Genomic DNA, 25,099 nt, shown 5'->3' with positions numbered 1-25,099 from the left:
TTCTCGTTAAACCTTTCTCTCCCCTTTCTGGAATGCAAGGCCTTACGTTGTCACGGTAACTAATTGGTCAGCCATCATGACGATGTTCAGCTGCAGGGAGTTCTGCAGGCTTCATCACCTGAAAATGTCAATTAGTGAGTCAGCATTCTGACCAAGCAATTAATCAACCATTAAATTACTTTCATTTTCTCATTGGCTCTTGAGCTCACGCCATTGAGAAAATGATCATAAAACCAGATCAGTTCTGAGCCTAATTATTCTCGTTGGGGGCACAGCAAGAAGGCTGTGCAGGCGGCATCACAACCCATTCTGATTTTGGGGAGCATGGGCTTGGGGAGAAGGAGCACTGCCCTCAGCGCCCTCACCACAGCAACGCGGCACAGCCCTAGCCAGAGCTGACGAGTCCGCGCATGCCCACAGAGACGGCTCGGATTGCCTGCTGCGGCATGCGTACCATAGGTTCACCAACATGGATATATAGTGTTCCTATTTTGCATTGTTCTTTACAACTCTGTAATCCACTCGGAGTCTCAACAAGAAAGGCAGAAGACAAATGAAGCAAATAAATGTTTCCCAAGTGAGTTTCCTCTCTCACTAGAAGGCATGAAAGATCCCCTGGAGTTTACACATGTGTGTGAAGTTGGGAAATAATATATATAGAACATGTGCCAGTTTTGGGAAAGGATTTGATTCATAATAGGTGGGGCAAGACTGAGGACTTACACAGATTGGTTGGTTTCAATCAGAGGAAGAAAACATAACCCAGTGTGGTATAACTATTGATTTTGAAACTGTAACACACTGCAAGTAAGACTGACTTCTGTGAATGCCACGATGATTCCCCCATGCCTGACAGCACAGTACACCAGAAATGTGAAGGCCAAAATCTTTGCTTCACATTGCAACTGGGAAGGAAAAAATACCTTTCACTCAGCGCAGGGTGTGTTGAATTGGTAGGCGGGGTGGAGTGGGGATTGCAGCGAACCGGGCCAGCCGAAGATTTTTTGGCACCCCAAGTGCCTCAGTTGGCACCTCAGTTGGCAGAAAGTCTAGAAGTGAGTCCAGAGCAAGGCGGGCTCTGGAAGATGCCAGGCAGGGTACCTGACATGGGGGAACAGCCAGCCGGGGGCAACCTAAAGACTGGTGTTGGGGCACAAGGACAGATGGGGCCAGAAAGGACCCTGAGATCTGTGGAGCCAGTCCTTCCCTATATTCCAGACCCTCCCACTTCTCCCAGCCACCCACTGGGGATGAGTCTTTTGCCTGGAGTCAGCAGAACTCCTCCTAACCAGATTTTGCTCTGCTGCTTTTGTCTTTTTTTCCTTGGGTCATCTGTTGCTATCCCAGATGTCACCCACATGTGTTGTAATAACGAGTGGAATATTTAAAGATCGCATTTGAAATTTATAGCCCTCATCAAGATTGTAAACCTGCACTTCATAACACTGCCTTCTGAAATTCTAGAAGCCGGAAGGGATGAGAAAGAGGACGGTGTTCCAGAGTCTGAACTGCAGTCCTTATGGGAGAGGATTTTTAATTCAACACGTTGTGCTTTTTCAACACTTTCTTTTTAATGTGCTCTTAAGGAGGGTTTCTTTTCAAAGTGACCCTTCCCTTTTTCCTTTGGAGTCTTGAGGAGGGCCATTTGAATGGAAAGGCAAAGCGGAAGATCCCACTAGGGGAAAAGGATAAAGAAAGCCCAGCCCATAACACTGCCTTTCCGGTAAAGCCATCATGGTGGCAGCTGAGAAGACTCCAAAACCAGGACTTAAAACCACTTTACACAGAGGTAACCCCACGTTTCATGACTATCAGAGAGATTTTAAAAATATACCGTATTGTCGAAGGCTTTCACGGTCAGAGTTCATCGGTTCTTGCAGGTTATCCGGGCTGTGTGACCCTGGCCTTGGTATTTTCTTTCCTGACGTTTCGCCAGCAGCTGTGGCAGGCATCTTCAGAGTAGTAACACTGAAGGACAGGGTCTCTCAGTGTCAAGGGTGTAGGAAGAGTAATATATAGTCAGAAAGGGGTTGGGTTTGAGCTGAGTCATTGTCCTGCAAAAGTAATGTGTAAGACAGGACAATGATTAGCACATTACTTTTGCAGGACAGTACTCAGCTCAAACCCAACCCCTTTCTGACTATATATTACTCTTCCTACACACTTGACACTGAGAGACACTGTCCTTCAGTGTTCCTCCTCTGCAGATGCCGGCCACAGCTGCTGGCGAAACGTCAGGAAAGAAAATACCAAGACCCACGGTCACACAGCCCGGATAACCCGCAAGAACCAATTTACCGTATTTTTCTTGCCATGAAAACCCCAAAAAGGGATCGCCATAAGTCGGCTGCGACTTGACGGCACTTTACACACACACGCAAGACCCCTCCATGTATAAGACGGCCCCTATTTTGTTGAACCCAAAATTAAGCGATCAATATCGAATATTCCGTGCATAAGACGATCCCCAATATATATATATGGAAAATGCATGGGAAAAATAGAGTGTATTTCTCATTTTCCCAATGAAATAAGCCCAATATTGCCTGCCCCCTTTGGCTGTGGGAAATCGTGATGGGTTTGCTGCTGGGCAACTTTTGTGCGTCCTTTCCTGAGATGCTCCTTTTGCATTTTCCCTCTTTGCAGGCCCCCTTGCAGTGGGGAGGCGCTCTCCAAGGGTTAAAGAGAGCGAGTCAGCCACGGTCCTAGAGAGGCTAACGTGGGGAGGGGGGGTGGCGACGGGGGAAGCCGCTTCCGGTCCCGCGCGCCTCCTTTTCCCGGGCTTCCGGGTCAACAGCTGGGCGGGGGTCAGCTGAGCTCCAAGACAGAGTTTCCGAGGAGAGACCCCCCAAGCCCCCTTCCCGAAGATCTTGTGGGTCTCTAAGGTGCCCCCCCGGCCCCAGATCTAGCCGGGGAGCTCAAAGGGGCTGGGGGGGGGAGGGGGAAAGTGGGGGCGTTGCAATGCAAGAGAGAAAGGACGGGGGGTGCACCACGAGGCGAGAAAGAGAGCCCCCCATCCTCCCCCCCCCAATGGGCCCGCCTCCCCCAATGCACCCAATGAGAGACCCTCGGCCCCTTAGTGCAGAGCCTGCAAGGGACGGGGAGCGAGACTCGAACCCGGCGCCTTTGGAGGCAGGAGGGGGCTCAAGTGGCTGCAGGTTCCAGAGGCCCATTTGGGAAGGAGGGAGAGGTGGGGTGTGGGGGAGAAGGAGGGAGCAGATGCAGGAGGGGGAAAGAGGTGGGAGGTCTGAGGGTGAGATTTTGGGGGGAGGGGGCAGGTGGGGGTGCCGAAGGAACTTGGAAGGGGGTTGCTAAGTGGGGAGGTCTGGGGTGGGGCAGGATGGGGCCAATGCAGGGGGGTGCTGAAGAAAGGTCCCGGGGAGCTGGGGAGGGAGGTGTTAAGTGGGAGGAAGGACTGAGACGCTTGATGCTCCGAAGACTCACACAAAAGGGACCCTAAAGAGTGGAAAGGGGTGTGTGTGTTTTGAGGAAACCTTCCTGTTGAATATCAATGCTGTTCCCTTTTATTTCTGGAAAAGGATGCAGGTGTCTTAGTCCTTTTACACGCCGCAGGCAATTTGCTCCAGGCTTGCCGCTTTTGAGAAGTGGGTTTTCTCCCTACTTCCCCACAGCATCATGGAGCATTTGGGAGTTGCCTCTGCCTTTTCCCCTGCCTTTCCCAATCTGACTTTGCTGCGAAGTCAGAGTTTGCAACCATGCCTCTACGGCTATCACTTCTAATTCCCCTGGCCCCGCCTCTAAAGCAGCCATTCCCCCCCCCCCCTTGCCCCTTGTTTGTTTTGGTTTTGTTAATCCGCAGTTAAATATTATTGTATCATTTTCGGCTGGACATTAGGAGGAATGTGGTCTCACCATAGATTTGTACAACGGCAGTATGATATCAGCAGTTTTATTCTCTATTCCTCATCTAATTATGGCCAGCATGGAATTTGCCTTTTTTTACAGCAGCCGCACACTGGGTTGACATCTTCATTGAGCTATCCACTACCACCCCAAGATCCTGTTCTTGGTCTGTCGCTGCCAGCACAGGTCCCATCGGTGTATATGTGAAGTTGGGATTTTTTGCCCCAATATGCATCACTTTACACTTCACTCACCTTGAATCTCATTTGCCATTTTAAAGCCCATTCTTCCAGTATGCAGAGATCCTTCTGGAGAGGGAGTGCAGAAAGGGATGAGCTGGTGCTGGCTCTTGTGGTGGCCCTTTCTTACATGCCCAGGGTATTGCCAATTGCAACTCTCTCCCACTTCATTCCCAGCACATTCTCCTAAATCGGGGGGTGGGGTGGGCAGGCAGGAGGGTCTTGGCTTCCCTCAGAGTGGAAGAGGGTGTGATGTCACTTCAGGCAGGATCAGGGGACTCATTGCCCCGGAATGGGACACACGTGAAGCTGCCTTATATTGAATCATGCATTTGGTCCATAGAGGTCAGTATTGTCTACTCAGACTGGCAGCCGCTCTCCAGGGTCTCAGACAGAGATCACTTACTAACAGATCCTTTCAACAGGAGGTTGCCAGTGGTGCTCTAGGCTGATGCTGTGTTGGACAGGGGGTTTGGACTTGATGGCCTGTATGGCCCCTTCTGACTATGATTCTATGACATGCCAGGGATTGAACCTGGAACCTTCTTTGTCTGTTTCTCACCCCCTTTCTCCCCCCCCCCTTCCAGGCAGCAGAGAAAAGACCATCACGCGTGCATCCCCCACCGTCTCTCCGCTGTGTGGTGAAGGGACTGGAGATGCCATGCAGCCAGCCCAAGTAAGGGGGTGTCACTGGGGAGACAAGCAGTTGGGGGCGGGCAGGGATGGTTCCTTCTCTGACGCAAGGGTCAGAGGATCGGGCTGCTGCCTCTTGCTTCTGACGGCGGTGTCAAGTCACAGCTGACCTGTGGCAACCCTGAGGGGTTTTCGAGGCAAGAGGCGTACAGAGGTGGTTTGCCATTGCCTGCCTCCGCCTCACGACTCTGGTATTCCTTGGAGGTCTCCCATCTCAATCCCAGGCAGGGCCAACCCTACATAGCTTCCGAGATCTGACAACATCGGGCTTGCCTGGCCTATCCTTTGCTTTTTGCCGCAGCAAAATGTCAAGGATGCCCAGCGTAGAGGAATGAAAATGGTCATACACACACACACACACGTCTCAGATGGGATGGGCAGAGAAGTCCGAACAGGGACTGTGAAACGATAGTGGCCCATGAATAGCCCAACGGTAAACAATTTGGCCAGAGTGGTGTAGTGGTTAAGAGCAGTGGTTAGGAGCGGTGGCCTCTAATCTGGAGAACCGGGTTTGATTCCCCACTCCTCCACATAAGCGGCGGAGGCTAATCTGGTGAACCAGGTTGGTTCCCCCCCTCCTACACATAAAGCCAGCTGGGTGACCTTAGACTAGTCACAGCTCTCTTACAGCTCTCTCAGCCCCACCTACCTCACAAGCTGTCTGTTGTGGGGAGGGGAAGGGAAGGTAATTGTAAGCTGTTTTGATTCTTCCTTAAGTGGTAGAGAAAGTCAGCATATAAAAACCAACTCTTCTTTTAGCGTCTGGACATCTCTTGCCTCATCTCCACGAGGCCGCTACCCCTCTGGAGTGGAGGACAGCTCCTCCGGCACCAAGATGTTCCCAAATTGGGCTGAGGGGGCACATGTCCCCACGGGGGTCTTTTCCCCTCCTCTTTGTTCTGCTCTTCCAGCATTGACTGTATGTTCCTTCACCCACACCCAGACCAGCTTTCTAGTTGTGTCTTCTTGTTGTGTCTTCTTCTTGCAGGGCATGGTGTCCTTTGAGGAGGTGGCTGTGTACTTCACCAAGGGAGAGTGGGCCCTGCTGAGCCCAACCCAAGGAGCTCTGTACAAGGAAGTCATGCTGGAGAATTATGGGACCGTGGCCTCTATGGGTGAGGATCCTTTTCTCTTGGGCTGTCTCCCTCTGGCTGGTAGGGTGTCCCTTAAGAGGAAAGACATGGTCACAGTATCTTCCCTGGACCCAGTGGCTGATCTCTGCCACCCCCATGATCCTTCCTTTGAAGTGGGAGGGGCCCTGGGCCCCCTTGCAGAAGTGGAGCCCCAGCCTGGCAGTCCTGTGGGTGGAGCACATGAGAGGGCCTTGGGTTAGGTGTCATGGGATGCTTTGTCTGTGTGAAGGAAATTAAAAACCAACTAGCTTCCTGGCCACATTTAAAGCTATTGTTGTTAGATGAAATAAATGTAATTAAAATGTTAATATTAACTGGATGGATCTTCTTGTTTTGGAATGGTCCAATACTAATACAGGAGGAAATTTATTTGAGGTTATAAGAGACCCAGGATTAGCATTCCGGACGCTCAGGACAAGATGGTCAGAGGGGGTTTAGGAATCTCCAATATATAAAAGTGTCAGTATTCAGCTAGAATAGGTTGGATAACTCAATGGATAAAGAAAGATCAAGACACAGCATTTGTGTCAATACCACTGAGAGTCTGGATTTGGTTGACATTGGTGTTAAGAAATGGATTAAAATTTTCAGTAAACCTCTCTGCCAAAGAAAATTTAATAAGAATGCTGTAAACTGAGGCTATCGTATTTTGGTCACGTCATGAGACGACAAGAGTCACTGGAAAAGACAGTCATGCTAGGAAAAGTTGAGGGCAGCAGGAAAAGAGGAAGACCCAACAAGAGATGGATTGACTCAATAAAGGAAGCCACAGCCCTCAATTTGCAAGATCTGAGCAAGGCTGTCAAAGATAGGACATTTTGGAGGACTTTCATTCATAGGGTCGCCATGAGTCGGAAGCGACTTGTCGGCACTTAATGCACACACACCAGTGGCTATAGCTAGAAAAGATTCTTAAGTGTAAGGATGTGTCACTGGCAACCAAGATCAAGTTAATTCATTCCATCATATTCCCTGTTATTATGTATGAGTGTGAAAGCTGGACAATGAAGAAAGCTGACAGGAAGAAATTAGATTTTTGAAATGTGGTGTTGGAGGAGAGTGTTACCACAGATACCACGGATACCACAGACAGGTGTGTGTGTGGGGGGGGGGTGCGTTGAGGAGGGAAGAGACCTCAGAAGGGTATAATGCCATACACTCCACCTTCCAAAGCAGCCATTTCCTCCAGGGGAACCTGTGTTGCCAACCTCCAGGTGAGTGTTGGAAATCACCCAGAATTACAACTGGTCTCCAGATGACAGAGATCAGTCCCCCTGGAGAACTGATTGCTGGCAACCCTAAGGGGGACTGATCTCGATAGGTGGGAGATCCGTTGGGATAGCAGGAGAGCCACTACAAGCCCTGCTGCTGTGGGGGTGTGTGTAGGTGGGCGGTTGGGAGGAGGATGGGGGCACAAAGAGAGCGTGACAGGCATGGAGGGGTGAAAGTGTCAGAAAAAGGTTGGCAGGAGGAAGAAAGAGGGAGAGACTGAGAGAAGTAGGGGAAGAGGGGAGGAAGCAAAGGTGAGGGTAACGGGAAAGCTGCTCCCGCAAGTTTCTCGCAGGTCCCCACTTGTTAGTTGTCTGTAATGTATTTCTGGAGGGTCAGTCAACATCACTAGGAACTGCTGAACTTATATGCTCACAGAAGAGGTCTAATTTTGTGTTTCCCTCCCTTATAAATAGGACCCCTGATAGACAGACCTGACGTCATATCCTGGCTGGTAGAGGAAGATGAGCTGTTTCTCCTGGGCTCTGATGAACACGAGGGATTGGCAGGCAGTGGCTTAGGTCTGTCCTGGGACTGCGTGAGGTCTGCATTTTCTTCCAAAGGCTGGTCAATTTCTGTGGCCTTCTTTCTCCTCACAGTTTGGGTTTATCCTCAAAATAGCTTTGATGGGTTGAGGATGCTGAAAGGTGCCTGGAGATCTTCAACTTATGAAAATAGCTGACTTCCTTCTTCCAGGTCTTGTGGCCTTTATGCCTAGCCCAGTAGTGTCCACGGTGGGAGGCAGAATCTTATTCAGGGTGAAGGAGTGTTTTCCCCCAATGCCTCAATAGATTATTAACCACAGTTTGAGGAGATCAAATGCATCAGCAGGGAAGAGACATTGTCCCTGTCTGGCATGTGCTTAAATATGAGGCTCAGGCCTGGTCCACATATCCAGGAGGAAGAGCCGGCCGAGGCCTGAGGTGGTGGCATGAGAGGCATTAATTCCCTGCCATGGAAAAGCATCATGGCCAGCACCAGCAGAGAGGGCAGGAACCGTTTCCTTGGAGAGCTAGTTTTCACTGTGAGGGGAGATAGTCATTCCTAGCTGGCGTCTCCCATCTGCAGCCCCAAGTTAGGAATTCCATCCAGTACACTCAGAGCTGTGCCACCACATTCCCAGCACATTGTTGTGTGGGGCAGGTGAGGGGGCCTTGGCTTCCCTCAGAGGGGAGGAGGGAGAGGTGTGGATTCAGGCATGGTTACGGATGCAGTGCACAGGAATGGATTTGATGAGGCCAAGTGGAAACATTTCGGGGAGGGGGACCTCTCCCTCCATAATGTGGGACCTCCTCCTCCCTACAGAATGGCTGTCTGAGGGGAGGGAGTTGTTGGGTCAAACCCTCAGGCCTTCATTTCTTGAATCTAGGATCTTGACTTGTGCTCCGAGTCCAATTTGGAGAGAGGAAATGGCTGTGTAGGAGAAAGGGTTTCCAATTCTCTCTTCCTCTCCCTCCCAGGCAGCAGCAGAAAGACACCCTGGGTGCTTCCTCCACCATCTCCTCTGTGTGGTGAAGGGAAAAGAGCTGCCATGAAGCCAACTCAGGTATGGGGGGTATCACACGGGAGACGTGCAATGGAGGGCAGGATTACTCTCTTCTGTGTTGTGAGGCTCACAGGATCGGGCTCCTGCTGGTGGTTCTGGCACTGCACGATGTTGAGTCTGCCGACTGGGGAGGCTGGGACGGGGTCACCCCTGTCCAGGATGGCATGTGCAGAGAAGCCCAAGCAGGGACCGTGGAAACAATACTGGAGCATTAATTTCTCACAGAAAAACATTTGGTCCTTTCCATATGGACATCTGTGGCCTCTTCCCCACAAGGCTGCCAGCCCACTGCCAATGAGGACAACCCCTGAAGAGGCCCCAAGGAGCGTGTGTGGGGGACACCCCAATGTCTCCAGGGGGCTCTTCTCACCTCCTCTTTGTGCTGCTCTTCCAGTAATAATCGACTGTCCCTGGCTTCTTGGCTTTTCCTCCAGCTTTCTAGTCAAGTAAAGAAATGCTTCCCTCTTCTTCTTGCAGGGCGGGGTGTCCTTTGAGGAGGTGGCGGTGTACTTCACCCAGGGGGAGTGGGCCCTGATGCTCCCAGCCCAGAGAGCGCTGTACAAGGAAGTCATGCTGGAGAATTCCTGGAATGTAATTTCTCTGGGTGAGGATGTTTTTTCTTTGATGACTTCCTTCTTGTTGGGAGTAAGTCCCTTAAGAGGAAGGACACAGGCGGGCAGTTGGCTCTGGGCCAAAAGGCTGATCTCTGCCTCTCTCCATGATCCCTCCTCTGACATCGGAGGGGTTCTGGGCTCTCCTTTCAGAGAGGGGGGCCCTTCCTGGCAGTCCTGTGTCTGGACCCCCTGAGAGGACAGCAAAAGAGGTGCCAAGGTCTGCCAGATCAGGAGAAGGAGGGGCTGCCCTCCCGTCTGGGCCTTGCCGTACGTGGACTGAGATGGGGCTGTGGAGGGAGCTCCAGCGCCTTCTCTGCCACCCTTTTGTTCCCAGCTGGCATTTCACGCTGACCTGAGTAAGGAGTGAGCAGAGAACTGCCAGTGGCAGATGAATGAATGCAACTCACTCCTATTTCTTACTTCTTCTGTATTTCTGGAGGGACAGAGTTAATATGTCTTGGGACTGCTGAATTTATGTGCACGAAGATTTAGAATTGTGTTCTTTTTTTCTGAATAAAGGACCTCAGATGGCCAAACCTGATCTCATATCCTGGCTGGAAGAAGAGGAAGAGTTATTTTTCCTGGGCTCTGACGAAGAGGAGGGACTGGCAGGTAGCTGCTTAGGTCTGTGGTGGGGCAGGGTTTTCCCTGCGGTTCCTTCCAAGTACCTTCTTTGTCCTCCCAGTCTGACCTTCTCCTCCAAAGAGCTTGGATGAGATGTGGGTGCTGAAATGGGGCCTGTGGAGCTGGAGTATATGAAAACAGGCAACTTCCTTCTACCAAGCCAGATCCCTCTTGCCAAGCTGAGCCAAGTATTTTCCACCCTGAGAGGTAGAGGCTTTCCGGCCAGGGTGTTTCCCAGCCCTGTTTATCCGGAGACCCCTTTAAGTAGAGACAGCAGGCCCTGATCCTGGGACGCTGTGCCTGCAAAGCAAAGCTAGTGTGCGGTGAAGATAGGCGCTGTCCTGCCTTTTTCCTTTCGCCGCCAACACTCCAGGTAAAATTGGCTCCTCTCACTCTTGTGGTGTCACCTGCATTACTTTAGGATGCTGAGGAGCCAAGGCAGGTGGATAAGGAAATGTGCCGACTCCCTTAATTGATCATCTTGTTTTCTACAAGGCACGAACTCAGGGTACTAGGTGCACTAGGCAGAATTAACAAAAGAAAGATTACTAACTAGGTACTCACGATCCATGACATATCTGGACTTTGTTGGTTGCATGATGCCCCCTGCAACCATCTTTATGATCATTCCCCTCCATCATCCTTCAGTGCAACCACACAATCGAGTGTGCAGCTCTCAGCAATCAAAAAGCAGAGAGCACCACAAAAAAGCAGAGAACCCTCAACAAAAGGGCAGCTCCCCGTTTCAGACCCCTCCCCGCTTGGTCCTAGGGTCTTTAGCCAATCTGGGTTCCAACTCCTGGAGCTCTAGCCCACCAAAACATGGACCCGCCTATCAATAGGTGCTAACATATCCAAGAGCTAGCGTGTTTTCCCTTTTGGTTGTCAAAGGCACTCTCTGTCCAGAGAGGCACAGAAATGCCAATGGTGTTCTTCCGTCACCGTAACCTTTAGGGCATCTCTTGCCCCTCTGCCTCTCATCCACAACAAGGTGCCTTCCTGCAGAGGCATGGCCCAAAGCAGCTCCAGATTGTTCTCACATTAACGTATTTTATCACCTCCCCCAGCACAGAGCAGTGTTGCTAGTGATCACTAGTGTTGCTAGTGATATGATAACCATCTTCAAGTACTTGTAGGGCTGTCATATAGAGGATGGTGCCAAGGTTTTTTCTGTTGCCCCAGAACGTCAGACCAGAACCAACGGGTTGAAATTAAATCAAAAGAGTTTCCGTCTAGACATTAGGAAGAATTTTCTAACAGTTACAGTGGCTCCTCAACATAGGGGTGGCCAATCCATGAGGTGGCCCAAGACAATCATCTAAGGTGCCTCCCAAATTCCGCCAAGCCACCCCCAGCTGCCCACCAGGACATATGAGTGCAGAGAAAATCAAAAAACCCTCTTTCTCAAGATCCTATACATACTTCTGTGAAGTTAAAAGAGAAATAACTTCCTAGTTTCATCCTTTCTTGTTCTCGTTAGATTACCTTTTTCTCCATCTGGCTGGCCACCTCTCTTCAGAAGTCTGCCATTTTTGTTAAAGTACAAATGGCTGTCCCTCTTGAAGGGTAACTTTCTTCCCAAATCCCCTGCCCCTAAACACTTCCCTCTGTAATTCCCCCGGGCAGGAAAAGAGAAACTTAGAACGATGGGGTTATGTTGAGGCAGAAGGTGCCCATTGTATATTCTTTTCTCTTTTGTCCTCTTTGGCGATGTTCATTACTGTACAAATGGCGACTCTCCCAACGTACTCAGCTTGGAATTTTGAAAGAATTAAGAAAGCTAGGAGGAGAACTTCCTAAAGACTGTTAGAACTTAACCTCTGAGCATTTGCAACACGCAAACATAACCATTACTAAGCAAAGCAGGAATCTCTTCCATGAATATTTGGATAAAGTGTCCTATTATCACATCAGGTTTCTCTTTCTTTCAGTAGGAGCTGTGTGGGAGTCAGCAAATAAAACAAAAGAACACCCAGTGATGGAGAAAGAGGATACATCTTCAGATGTGAAAGAGAGGTTTGAACATTTGGATGCACTGAAAAAGGAGGAGGGAAAACACCCACCTAAAGGGAGGAATAAATCCAGTCTTTTCCAGGGCAGTAACTCTGTACTGCAAAAAATATTACAAGGAGACAAGAGGAAAGAGGACACTGTGAGCCAGGAAAATTTTCTTTACAAATCAGTTATTAATATTCAATGGAACACCTCTAACAGAGAGAAAGTACATAAACGTGTGGAGTGTGGAAAAGGCTTTGGGCAGAAACATTGCCTAAATTCCCATCAAAAAATTATCAGTGAGGAAAAACCATTTAATTGCTTGGTGTGCGGAAAAAGCTACCGTCACAGTTCAAATCTTAGTGTGCATAAAAGAGTTCACTCTGGGAAGGAACCATATAAATGCCTGGAGTGTGGAAAAAGCTTCAGTCGGAGTGATGGCCTTACTTCCCATCAAAGAATTCACAGAGGGGAAAAACCATATAAATGTCTGGAGTGCGGGAAAAGCTTCTGTCGGAGTGATGCCCTTACTTCCCATCAAAGAATTCACAGAGAGGAGAAACCATATAAATGCTTAGAGTGTGGGAAAAGCTTCAGATGGAGTAATCAGCTTACTTCCCACCAAAGAATTCACACAGGAGAGGAACCATATAAATGTCTGGAGTGTGGGAAAAGCTTTCGTGAGAGAGGAGCACTAAGATACCATCAACAAACTCATACGGGGGAGAAACCATATAAATGCCTGGAGTGTGGGAAATGCTTTGGTGTTCGTGCAAGTCTTACTTTTCATCAAAGGATTCACACTGAGGAGAAACCATATAAATGCCTGGAGTGCGGCAAAAGCGTCAGTGATCGTAGAACCCTTACGTCTCATCAAATGATCCACACAGGGCAGAAACCTTATAAATGCTTGGAGTGTGGAAAAAGCTTCAGGGATCATAGAGGCCTTACTGCTCATCAAAGAATACACACATTGGAGAAGCCATATAAATGCCTGGAGTGTGGGAAAAGCTTCATTTGGAGTGGGGGCCTTGCTTCCCACCAAAGAATTCACACAGGCGAGGAACCAAATAAATGCCTGGAGTGTGGGAAAAGCTTCAGTCGGAGAGAAGGCCTTACTTCTCATGAAAGGATTCACACAGGGGAGAAGCCATATAAATGCCTGGAATGTAGGGAAAGCTTCAGATGGAGGAGTCAGCTTACTTCCCACCAAAGGATTCATAGAGGGGTGGAACTGTATAAATGCCTGGAATGTGGGGAAAGCTTTAGTGACAGAGGAAGTCTAATTTACCACCGAATAATTCACACAGGGAAGAAACCATATAAATGCTTAGAGTGTGGGAAACCCTTCACTGTTCATGGAAACCTTACTTCTCATCAACGGATTCACAGAGGGGAGAAACCATATAAATGCCTGGAGTGTGGGAAAAGCTTCAGGTGGAATAATCAACTTACTTCCCACCACAGAATCCACACGGGTGGAACCATATAAACGCATGGAATGTGGGAGAAGCTTCAGGTGGAGTGACAGCCTTACTTCCCACCACAGAATCCACACAGGGGTGGAACCATATAAATGCCTAGGCAGATCATGAGAGGGAGGGCAGGAAGGGTTGCATCAGTGCTTGGCTCTTGTGGCCCTTTCTTACATGCCTAGGGAAATGCTGATCACCACTTTAGGGTCAGGCAGCAATTTTCCTCCAGGCCAGATTGTCCAGGGATCCTGGAGGGATTTTTGTTTTGTTTTTTGCCATCTTCTGTGCATGGAGTAAGGGTCTCGGGGTGTAGCAGGGTGTTAGTTGCAAATGTTCTGCATTGTGCTGGGGGTTGGACTAGTTGATCCTGGTGGACCCTTCCAACTCTCATTCTATGAATGTTTTGGGCTGTGTTCTGGAATTTTTTTGAAATTGATTTATCAATGTGTTGTCAGAGGGGCAGCTCGGCTTTGAGTTGTTTGCTTGTTTGGATAGTAATTGAGTTATTCTGTGAACCAAATTAAGGTTTATTTTTTTACAGGAACCATACAGTGCATTAATCATTTTTGCACTTACCTGTAACTGCTATTTATTGAGGTATTTGATGCAAACATACATTGGGACTGCACCTGCACACAGGCCTGCCTCCGGAGGATTTTTCTAGCTCTAAGCCCATCAAGGGGATACCCCTTCCCTTTAGGAACAAGTGGATTGGCTTCCTGCTGAAACTGTCACTTGCTCCTGGGTGGGGCATCCCCTCGATGGGCTTAGAGTTAGAAAAATAGTCCGGAGGCAGGCCTGCACCCAGGTGCGGTCCCAATGTGGGCCTGCACCAGAAGACCGAAGATGAACGCTTTAATCTAGAACTAATTTAATTAAAAATTGAAATCATAATACCTGTTTTCAAGATGTATTTTATTCCACCTAGTGAAGCTACTCCTAGTCTTAGAGAATTGTCATGCTTATGTATTTAGCTTTTTTATCGCATTTTTTTCTCTGTACTTACATTTGCCTAATAAAAAGAGCTCTCTTCATTTTAAAGATAAGTCTCTCTCTGAGACCTTGTGCAGTAAGACTAGGGTTGCCAGCTCCAGGTTGGGAAAAACCTGGAGATTTGGGGGGGGGGGGTTGGGCCGGCTTTGGGGAGAGAAGTGACTTTGATGGGCTGAGTTCAATGTGGATCCCTACCTGGGGGTGCATAATGCAGCACAATGGCTTCAGCATTGGAGAGGCAATTGAACATTTCTGGTGGAAAATCACCCTCCCTTGCAGGAGTCTCCAACCACTTCTGTCTGCCACCATGTCTGCCTACTAAGCCGCTGCTTTCCTTTTTCCACAGCTGCAGAAAGCAGGCACAAGGGGAGCCAGCGTGGTGTAGTGGTTAAGACTGGTGGTTTGGAGCAGTGGACTCTGATTTGGAGAACCGGGTTTGATTCCCCACTCCTCCACATGAGTGGCAGAGGCTAATCTAGTGAACTGGATATGTTTCACCACTCCTACACATGAAGGAAGTACAATCTGTTGGTAGCAAGTGTTAGGCACATAATACAGATTCCAAACATCACACTCCCTCTCACAAGTATTTATTGTATTCATGTCATTTATACTCAGCCTTTCTCACTGGGACTCAAGCTTCGGCTGGGGAGGGTGGGATGTATGTGTGTGTGTATAAATGTATATAAATCTAAGATAATAATAAATAATAAGTCAATGCAATCAACAGGATGGACATCCAGTAGACAATGGGATCAGATTTGACATGTCCAAAAAGATCTGGAACCAACCAGAGATCAAAACAGGGCTGAAATATAGCACAAATATGAACATGACACATTAAATGATGCCCCTGTGCTTTTGGAATCTGCTCCAGGAAGCCATGGGGAGTTGGGGGATTTTTTCCAGTCTCTGCATGCCTATTGGGGAGGGGGGTGCTTGCTAGACAGATGGCTGCCTGAGCCAGGAAAGAGCAGAAACCAGGCTGAACCAGTGAGAAGTTGGCCATGGGGTACAGGGATGAGATGCACAGTGACCATTGGAGCCAGCCCATCCTGTACCAGGATTGTCAACCTCCCAGGATCCTTCCCTGTTGAATGACCACCTGCATGGATGCTAGAGATGTGGGCAGCAGTACCAAACACCACAGTGTTTACTAAGATGCCATCTTAAACCATTCCGCTTGAAACATTCTGAGGAATGATAAAATGGTGGGAGTTCCTGTGCTCATCAGGCAGCCGTTCTCCCAACTGGAGCCAGAAGAGATGCTTGATAAAAATTGGGAAAATATGATTTAGATCCTATTACTGTTAGGTGGATCTGCCACTGGTTGACAAATCATACCCAAAGAGTGCTAGTTAATGGTTCCTCGTCCACTTGGAGAGAAGTGACTAGTGGAGTGCCTCAGGGATCTGTCCTGGGCCCTGTGTTGTTCAACATCTTTATAAGTGATTTGGATGAGGAATAGAGGGGATGCTTATTAAATTTACAGACAATACTAAATTGGGAGGGGTAGCAAATACAGTTGAAAACAGAGCCAGGATACAGGATGATCTTGACAGGCTTGAGATTTGGGCTAAAACTAATAAAATAGGGCATTACAGACCTTATACACAAGCAGTAGCAGCAGCATAAATGCCAGGAGCCAGGCAATGGAGAAGAGTGCCTGATAGAAAGACTGCCCCCCAGCTCCTCAGCTGGCAGAAAGTCTAGAAGTGAATCCAGAGCGAAGTGGGCTCTGGAAGATGCCAGGCAGGGTACCTGAGGTGAGGGAACAGCCAGCAGGGGGCAACCTGAAGACTGTTATTGGGGCACAAGGACAGATGGGGCCAGAAAGGACCCTGAGATCTGTGGGGCCAAGGCGGTGAAGAACCCCCTTAACAGTCCTGTCCTATATTCCAGACCCTCCACCTTCTCCCAGCTACCCACTGGGGATGAGTCTTCCTCCTGGAGTCAGCAGAACTTCTAACCAGATTTTGCTCTGCTGCTTCTGTCTTTTCCTCTTGGGTCATCTGTAGCCATGCCAGATGTCACCACATGATTTGTATTAACTAGTGGAATATTTGCCCTGACCTGGATGGCCCAGGCTAGCCTGATCTCGTCAGATCTCAGAAGCTAATCAGGGTCAGCCCTGGTTAGTATTTGGATGGGAGACCACCGAGGAATACCAGGGTTGCTGTGCAGAGGAAGGCACTGGCAAACCACCTCAGTCTCTTGCCATGAAAACCCCAAAAGGGGTCGCCATAGGTCGGCTGCGACTTGAAGGCACTTTACACACACAGTGGAATATTTAAAGATTGTATTTAAGTTTCAAGTCCTCATTAAGGTTGTAAACCTGTACTTCATAACACTTCCTTCTGAAATCCTAGAAGGCAGAAGGGATGTGAAAGAAGACGGTGTTCCAGATGGGACCAACTCTGTACTGCAGTCCGTAAGCAAAAGGTGTTTTAATTCAACGTTGTGGTTTTTCCAATGCTTGTTTTTCGATTTGCTCTTAAGGATTGTTTCTTTTCAAAGTCACCTTTTCCTTTGCTGTCAGGAGTCTTGAGGAGGACCCTTTGAATGTAAAAGCAAAATTGACAGGGGGAGTTATTATTTGGGCATCAATTTTAAGATGTTAAAATTTATATTGATATGTATACTTTATGTGTTGTTTTTATTGCATTGATAAACTATTAATTTTATACTGTTCTGAGCCTCCCTGAGCCCAGCTAGGTCTGGGAAAGGGCAGGGTAGAACACGAATAAAATAAAAATTAATAATAATAATAATAAAGACGTTGTGGAACTCCCTGCCCCAAATGTGGTGATGGCTGCCAACTTGGGAGGCTTTAAGAGGGGAGTGGACATGTTCATGGAGGAGAGGGCTATCCATGGCTACTAGTCAAAATGGCTACTGGTCATGATGCATCCCTATTCTCTCCAGGGTCAGAGGAGCAGGCCTGTTATACGAGGTGCTGTAGAACGCTGGTAGGATGGTGCTGCTGCAGTCGTCTTGTTTGTGGGCTTCCCTGGAGGCACCTGGTTGGCCACTGTGTGAACAGACTAGTGGACTTGGTGGGCCTGGGTCTGATCCAGCAGGGCCTTTCTTACGCTCTTATGTTTATGTTTTTAAAAAAGATCAAACTGGGGGGGAAAAAATAAAAGGATGAAGAAACTCGAGTCCTGCCTTGTTGTTAAAGTGATCAGCGAGATAACCGCCGGGCTCCAAAACCAAGGCTCCCAAGTCTTTTTACAATCGGGCAACCCCACATCCCATGACTATCAGAGAGATTTAGTAGAAATATTAGTAGAGATATAGTAGAAATATATTAGTAGAGATATTGTAGAAATATAGTAGAGATTTAGTAGAATGTTTTTGTTAGTCTTTAAGGTGCTACTAGACTCTTGCCCTTTTCTTCTACTGCAGACAGACTTTTCTACTACTGCAGACAGACTGACAAGGCTACCCACTGTGAATTATCTTCATAGAGAGATTTACTTTTACTTTTCTCATTTTATATATATATATATATATATATATATATATATATATATATATATATATATATATATATATATATATATATATATATATTTCTCATTATGGTCTTCTCTCTCCCCCCCCCCCCCTTTGGCTGTGGGAAATCGTGATGGATCTGACATTGGGTCATATTTGGTCAGCCCTTTTCTCAGATGCTCTCTTTGCATTTTCTCTCCTGGGTCCCCCTCGCAGTGGGGAGGGGCTCTCCGAGGAGGGAGGGAGAGAGAGAGAGAGAGTCAGCCACAGTCTTAGAGAGGCAACTGTGGGGAGGGGGGGACGAAAGCCTCTTCCTGCTCCCCCTCCCCAGCCGCATTTCCGCTGGAATGGCTGGGCGGGGGTCGGCCCAGCTCCCAGACTGGGAGAGACTTTGCAAACTCCCAGGAGAGATATTGTCGAAGGCTTTCACGGTCAGAGTTCATTGGTTCTTGTAGGTTATCCGGGCTGTGTGACCGTGGTCTTGGTATTTTCTTTCCTGACGTTTCGCCAGCAGCTGTGGCCGGCATCTTCAGAGGAGTCACACTGAAGGACAGTGTCTCTCAGTGTCAAGTGTGTAGGAAGAGTAATATATAGTCAGAAAGGGGTTGGGTTTGAGCTGAGTACTGTCCTGCAAAAGTAATGTGCTAATCATTGTCCTGTCTTACACATTACTTTTGCAGGACAATGACTCAGCTCAAACCCAACCCCTTTCTGACTATATATTACTCTTCCTACACACTTGACACTGAGAGACACTGTTCTTCAGTGTTACTCCTCTGAAGATGCCTGCCACAGTTGCTGGCGAAACGTCAGGAAAGAAAATTCCAAGACCACGGTTACAAAGCCCGGATATCCCAGGAGAGACTTTGCAAACTCCCGCCCCGAAGATGTTGCGGGCCTCTAAGGTGCCCCAAGGGGGCTTTGGAAGGGGAGGGGGGTGTTGCAATGCAAGAGAGAAAGGAGGGGAGGGGGAGAGTGAGAGCCCCTCCCATCCATGGAGAGCGAAACTCGAACCCGGCGCCTTTGGCTGCAGGTTCCAGAGGCACATTTGGGAAGGAGAGGCCGAGGAAGAAGAGGGAGAAGATACCGGGGGGGGGGCTGTGGGTGAGATTCGGGGGGGGGGAGGAGGAAGGAAGCATATTCTAGAGGGGGTGAGAGGAGGATGCAGAAAGGGGGGAAGCAGTTGAGGGTCTGAGGGTGAGATCTTGGGGAGGGTGGATGGGGCAGGTGTGGGAGGGGTGCTGAAGAAAGGGCTAAGAGACCTTGGGAGGGGGTCACTAAGTTGGGAGATCTAGGGTGGGGCAGGATAGGGCCAGTGCAGGGAGGGGTGCTGAAAAAAGAAAGGCCTGGGGGAGCTGGGAAGGTCGGGGTGTTAAGTGGGAGGACGGACTGGAGCCCTGGAGGCGCTGAAGACCCCCACCAAAGAGACCCTAAAAGGTGGAAAGGGGGGTTATTTTGAGGAAACCTTCCTGCTGAATATCAACGCTGTGCCCTTTCATTTCTGGAAACGGAATTAGAATGGCTGGGTGGGGAAACCCATGAAGCTGCCTTATATTGAATCAGACCTTTGGACCATGGAGGTCAGCATTGTCTACTCAGACCGGCAGCCGCTCTCCACGGTCTCAGGCAGAGATCACCTACTAAGTGATCCTTTCCACTGGAGATTGTCAGGGAATCGCTAGGTTGATGCTGCATTGGGCAGGGGGTTGGACACGTTTTGGCTTCTGGTAAAATGTCCCCGCCACAGAAAAGCACCATGGCCAATGCCGGCAGAGAGGGTGGGAACTTTTTCCTTGGAGGGTTACCTTTCTCTGTGCCAGAAGATAGTCATTCCTAGCTGGTGTCTCCCATCTGAAGCCCTGAGTCAGGCATCCCATCCAGTTCGCTCAGGTCTCTGCTGCCTCATTCCCAGCAAGTTCTCCTTGTTGTGTGCGGCAGAAAAGGGGGGTCTTGGCTTCCCTCAGAGGGGAGGAGGGAGAGGTGTAGCTTCAGGCACGGTCAGGGGTTTTGGTGAGGTTGAGAGGAGGCATTTTGGGGAGGGGGACATCTCCCTCCATAATGTGGGACCTCCTCCTCCCTACAGAATGGCTGTCTGAGGAGAGGGACTTGTTGGGTCAAATCCTCAGGCCTTCATTTCTTGAATCCGGGATCCTGACTTGTGCTCCGAATCCAATCTGGAGAGAGGTTCACTCCAGGGACTGGCACAGAAAATGTCTCCATAGAAGTTTCCCACCCTCTTCCTTCTTCTCCCTCCCAGGCAGCAGCGGAATGACGCCCTAGGTGCTTCCTCTGCCATCTCCGTGTGGTGAAGGGACTCGAGCCACCATGATGCCAACACGGGTATGGGGGTGTCATGTGGGAGATGTGCAACGGAAGGCAGGATTGCTCCCTTCTCTGTTGCCAGGCTCACAGTATCAGGCTTCTTGGTTCTGGCACCACAAGATGTTGAGTTTGCTCATTGGGGAGGTTGGGACATGGTCACCCCTGTCACAGATGGCATGTGCAGAGAAGCCCAAGCAGGGACTATGGAAATAATACTGGACCATGAATTTCTAACAGAAAACCATTTGGTCCTTTCCATATGGACATCTGTGGCCTCTTCCCCCTTAAGGCTGCCACCCCACTGCCAATGAGGACAACTCCTCAAGAGGTCCCAAGGAGTGGAGGGGGGATGTCTCCAAGGGGCTCTTCTCGCCTCCTCTTTGTGCTGCTCTTCCAGTATTAATCGACTGTCACTAGCTTCTTCACTTTTCCACCCATGGACCAACTTTCTAGTCATGTAAAGAAATGCTTCCCTCTTCTTCTTGCAGGGCGGGGTGTCCTTTGAGGAGGTGGCTGTGCACTTCACCCAGGGGGAGTGGGCCCTGCTGCACCCAGCCCAGAGAGCTCTGTACAAGGAAGTCATGCTGGAGAATTTTGGCAACGTGGCCTCTCTGGGTAAGGATCTTTTTGTCCTGGTCCTGTAGTTGTCTAGGGACTCAGGTTGCTCCAGAAAATAGCTTCCACCATCCTTTCATTCTCAGAGAAAAAATGCCCAAAGGGGAAAAGGCCACTTGATCAGACTCAGGAAAGAATTGCCAAAATACTTCAAAATGCAAAATGAGTTTTCTGCAAGAAAGCCTGTTCTAAAAGCAAATATTTGCTTTTAGAACAGGCTTTCTTGCAGCAAAACTCATTTTGCATTTTGAAGTATTTTGGCAATTCTTTCCTGAGTCTGATCAAGTGGCCTTTTCCCCACTTTGGGCATTTTTTCTCTGAGAATGAAAGGATGGTGGAAGCTATTTTCTGGAGCAACCTGAGTCCTAGACAACTTACAGGACCAGGACAAAAAGATCCTTCACCCAGAGAGGACACGTAGCCAAATTCTCCAGCTTGACTTCCTTGTACAGAGCTATCTGGAGCTGGATGCAGCAGGGCCCACTCCCCTGGGTGAAGTGCACAGCCACTCCTCACAGGACCCCCCCTTCCCCCGTAAAATATGAGAAATTAAGTTTATCGGGTCTGGGACTCAACAATTCACTTCAGGACAGGTTCTTCCATCTAACCCGCTGGCTCTAAGGAGTCACCATGGGCTCTTCAGGATTAGCAGCTCTGATCTACTCCCTCCCTGTTTCTTAGTTTGTCCCTCTTTCTCTCACTGTGGCCCCACACTCTTTGTTCTCATTGTTCTGATGCCACCCCTGGTTCCTGCCAGGGAGCATGCTGATGTCTCTCTCCAGATCCCCTGGCTCCTGTCTGCCCCCTTTCCCCCCATGTCTCCCGCATAACTCTCCCCCTCTTTGGATTCCCAGGCTTCCTCTGTGCATGCTCTTTCATTCTCTTTCCCTCTCTTGTTGCACCTTCCTTCTCTCATGTTCTTCGGGGACATGTACACAACCCCGCATCTGTCTCATGGAGTAGCCATGAGTGAGTCATAATTGGACGCCTTAAATCATCAAAGATCTTAGAAATGGTGGCATTTCTGCCAAAATAGATATAGCCTTTAAGATTCTCCTTTCTGTCTTGCCTTCAATCTGTCCCTTGATGCTGTGTGAACAGATTGCTGGACTTTATGGGCCTTGATCCGATCCATAATGGCTGATATTCTTAATAAAAGTCACCCCTTATAAAAGGATTGTCCCACTATTTTGTGGGGAAATACTGCACCAATCTGCCACCCATGTATACAGAGGCTCACATTCCACGAGGCCCATATTTGGGTGTGCATGTGTGTCTGGCCATATACACATGCTCTTCCAGGGTCTCAGGATAACACAAGATGGATGATTCTTGATCCCATACTGTACTCCACCCCAACCCTATTACTTGCCTGTTGTGTATTTCTGGAGGGACAGTCAGCCTGGCTTGGAATGGCTATATTCATGGGCACAAAGAAGAGGTATAATGTGTTGTGTGTGTTTTTCCTAATTAAAAGGGCCTCGGATTGCCAAACCTGACCTCATCTCCTGGCTGGAGGAAGAACCGTTTCTCCTGATCTCCAATGAAGAGGAGGGATTGACAGGTAGCTGCTCAGATGTCTGTCACGGGACTGTGTGTTCCCTGCTTTTCCTTCCGAAAGGCTGGTGGATTCACTTGGCCTTGTTTATAATCACCATTTGAGTTTCTCCTCCAAAGAGGTTGGCTGGGTTGGGATGCTCAAGTGGTGCTTGTAGATCTTGAACCTATGAAAATAGGTGACTTCCTTCTACCAACTCCTGACCTGACCCAAAGCAACTCTCATGTGAGGGGTGCCCTTCTGAGGATGAGTCGTTCCAGTCCTGGTGGGGAAAACCATGGAGAAATAACCCTGCAGGCTTCTTGTTGCCACTGGGAATGGGGAATTTATGCTGCTGGCATTGGCCTAAAGTTGCTAGATCTCAGCAAAGAGTTAACCTGTTTCCAGCCATTATCCCATTCAATACATTTTCTCATTTCATAGAGCTGCCTCCATAGGCCTTGCAGAGACCAAATGACACCAGTTTCAGAAAGAGAAGTCTTTATTATACAGAGAGAAGCATACACCGGATACACTAAAAAAAACCCAGTTGGACAACATAAGACTACATATTTTTTAGAGTAGTTCAGCAGTGTAATTGACTTCTGAGGGAGGTGGTGAGCTCTCCCTCACTGGCAGTTTTTAAGAAGTGGCTGGACGAACACTTGTCAGGGATGTGTTAGGCTGATCCTGCATTGAACAGGCTGTTAGAATACATGGCCTGTATTGCCCCTTCCAACTCTATGATTCTATAAGAAAATATGTAAAAATGCAATGTCTCACCACACTTCACTTCTGCGTTGTTTAAATACAAAGGCCAAATTAACGTATTGTTCAGATTAAAATACTCTCACCTTTTTTATCTGAGTGGTCATCATCACAAAGGTTTTTCTTTCTTTCATCAGGCAGGGCATGGGAGTCAGCAGATGAACCATCTGAGTATCTCAGGATGCAGAAAGAGGATGCATATTCCGATGTGAAAAACAAACTGGAATATTGTGATGCACTGAGGAATAAGGGAACACTTCTATATAAAGAGAGAAATACTTCTGGTCTTGTGCAGGGGGGTGACTCTGTACTGCAAAAAATCTACAAAGGACAAAATAGGAATAAACGCACTGAAAGTGGTGAAATTCTTAATATCCAATGGAACACCAGTGACAGAAGGACAATATATAAATGCCTAGTGTGTGGAAAAACCTTCAAGCAAAAATATACACTAACTTGCCATCAAATGATTCCCACAGGGGAGAAGCTATATAAATGCCTGCAGCATGGGGAAAGCTTTAGTCACAGTGGATACCATGCTTCCCATCAAAGAATTCACTCAGGGGACAAACCGTATGAATGCTTAGAGTGCGGAAAAACCTTCCGTCAAAGTGCACACCTTACTTCTCATCAAAGAATTCACTCGGGAGAAACCGTATGGATGCTTAGAGTGCGGAAAAACCTTCCGTGAAAATGGAACCCTTACTTCTCATCAAAGAATTCACACTGGGGAGAAACCATATAAGTGCATGGAGTGCGGAAAAACCTTCCGTGAAAATGGAGCCCTTACTTCCCATCAAAGAATTCACACAGGGGAAAAACCATATAAGTGCATGGAGTGTGGAAAAGGCTTCAGGACAAGTGGAGACCTTACTTCCCATCAAAGAATTCACACAGGGGAGAAACCGTATAAATGCCTGCAGTGTGGAAAAGGCTTCGGTAGGATGACAGCCCTTATTCGCCATCGAAGAATTCACACAGGGGAGAAACCGTATAAATGCTTGCAGTGTGGAAAAGGCTTCCGTACAAATGGAAACCTTACTTCCCACCAAAGAGTTCACTCAGGGGAGAAACCGTATGAATGCTTAGAGTGCGGAAAAACCTTCCGTATGAGTGGACCCCTTACTTTTCATCAAAGAATTCACACCGGGGAAAAACCATATAAATGCATGGAGTGTGGAAAAGGCTTCAGGACAAGTGGAGACCTTACTTCCCATCAAAGAATTCACACAGGAGAGAAACCATATAAATGTTTGCAGTGTGGGAAAACCTTCCGTCACAGTGCACACCTTACTTCCCATCAAAGAATTCACACGGGGGAGAAACCATATAAATGCATGGAATGTGGAAAAGGCTTCAGTATGAGTTCAAACCTTACTTTGCATCAAAGAATTCACACAAAGGAGAAGCCATATAAATGTCTAGAGTGTGGGAAAAGTTTCAGTTCGAGTGGAGCCCTTACTTCTCATCAAAGAATTCACACAGGAGAAAAACCATATAAATGCCTAGAGTGTGGGAAAACGTTTAGGCATAGGGGAAACCTTACTTCCCATCAAAAAATTCACACAATGGAGAAAAAAAATATCAATGCCTGAAGTGTGGAAAAAGCTTCAGTGAGACTGGAAGCCGTACTCACCATCAAAGAACTCACTCGGGAAAAACCATATGAATGACTGGGGTGTGGAAAGGCTTCCGTGAGAGGGGGCATCGTACTTCCCATGAAGGAGTTCACTCAGTGGAGAAAGCAAGAAATGTCTAGAGTGTGGGGAAAGTTTCATTAAGGTGTAGAAAAGGCTTCAGTCATAGCGGAAGTCTTACTTATATTCCAAAATGAAGTATGGTTTACAGCCAGAGTCAGGCTAGCAATGGAAAGCCAATGTTGCACCCTACGCAGTAGACATCCATCATTTGGGC

The 25,099-nt window shown here is 48.3% G+C and overlaps 1 protein-coding gene and 1 pseudogene across 1 annotated transcript; both read left to right on the top strand.

The window, feature by feature from the left end:
* Positions 1 to 1,734: 1,734 nt before the first annotated feature.
* On the top strand, positions 1,735 to 13,469 carry LOC130493484 (zinc finger protein ZFP2-like). The gene is made up of 7 exons (XM_056867236.1): positions 1,735 to 1,789; positions 4,691 to 4,779; positions 5,785 to 5,911; positions 7,615 to 7,736; positions 9,222 to 9,335; positions 11,463 to 11,548; positions 12,317 to 13,469. The coding sequence occupies exons 1-7, from the start codon at positions 1,735 to 1,737 to the stop codon at positions 13,467 to 13,469; spliced, it is 1,746 nt and encodes a 581-aa protein (XP_056723214.1).
* A 10,182-nt stretch (positions 13,470 to 23,651) lies between these two features.
* LOC130493483 (zinc finger protein 345-like) lies at positions 23,652 to 24,765 on the top strand (annotated as a pseudogene).
* The last annotated feature ends 334 nt before the right edge of the window (positions 24,766 to 25,099 follow it).

The sequence above is a fragment of the Euleptes europaea genome, chromosome 1, assembly GCF_029931775.1.
Source record: "Euleptes europaea isolate rEulEur1 chromosome 1, rEulEur1.hap1, whole genome shotgun sequence".
Classification (NCBI taxonomy): Eukaryota; Metazoa; Chordata; class Lepidosauria; order Squamata; family Sphaerodactylidae; genus Euleptes; species Euleptes europaea.
This window is presented reverse-complemented; position numbering and strand designations above follow the sequence as displayed.

Bases quoted from the DNA above. Each gene is read 5' to 3' on its own strand.
- LOC130493484 (XM_056867236.1), top strand. From the start codon at position 1,735: ATGGTGGCAGCTGAGAAGACTCCAAAACCAGGACTTAAAACCACTTTA. The intron at 5,912-7,614 runs GTGAGGATCCTT...CCTTATAAATAG, and splicing joins TGGGACCGTGGCCTCTATGG to GACCCCTGATAGACAGACCT. The intron at 7,737-9,221 runs GTGAGGTCTGCA...TTCTTCTTGCAG, and splicing joins TAGGTCTGTCCTGGGACTGC to GGCGGGGTGTCCTTTGAGGA.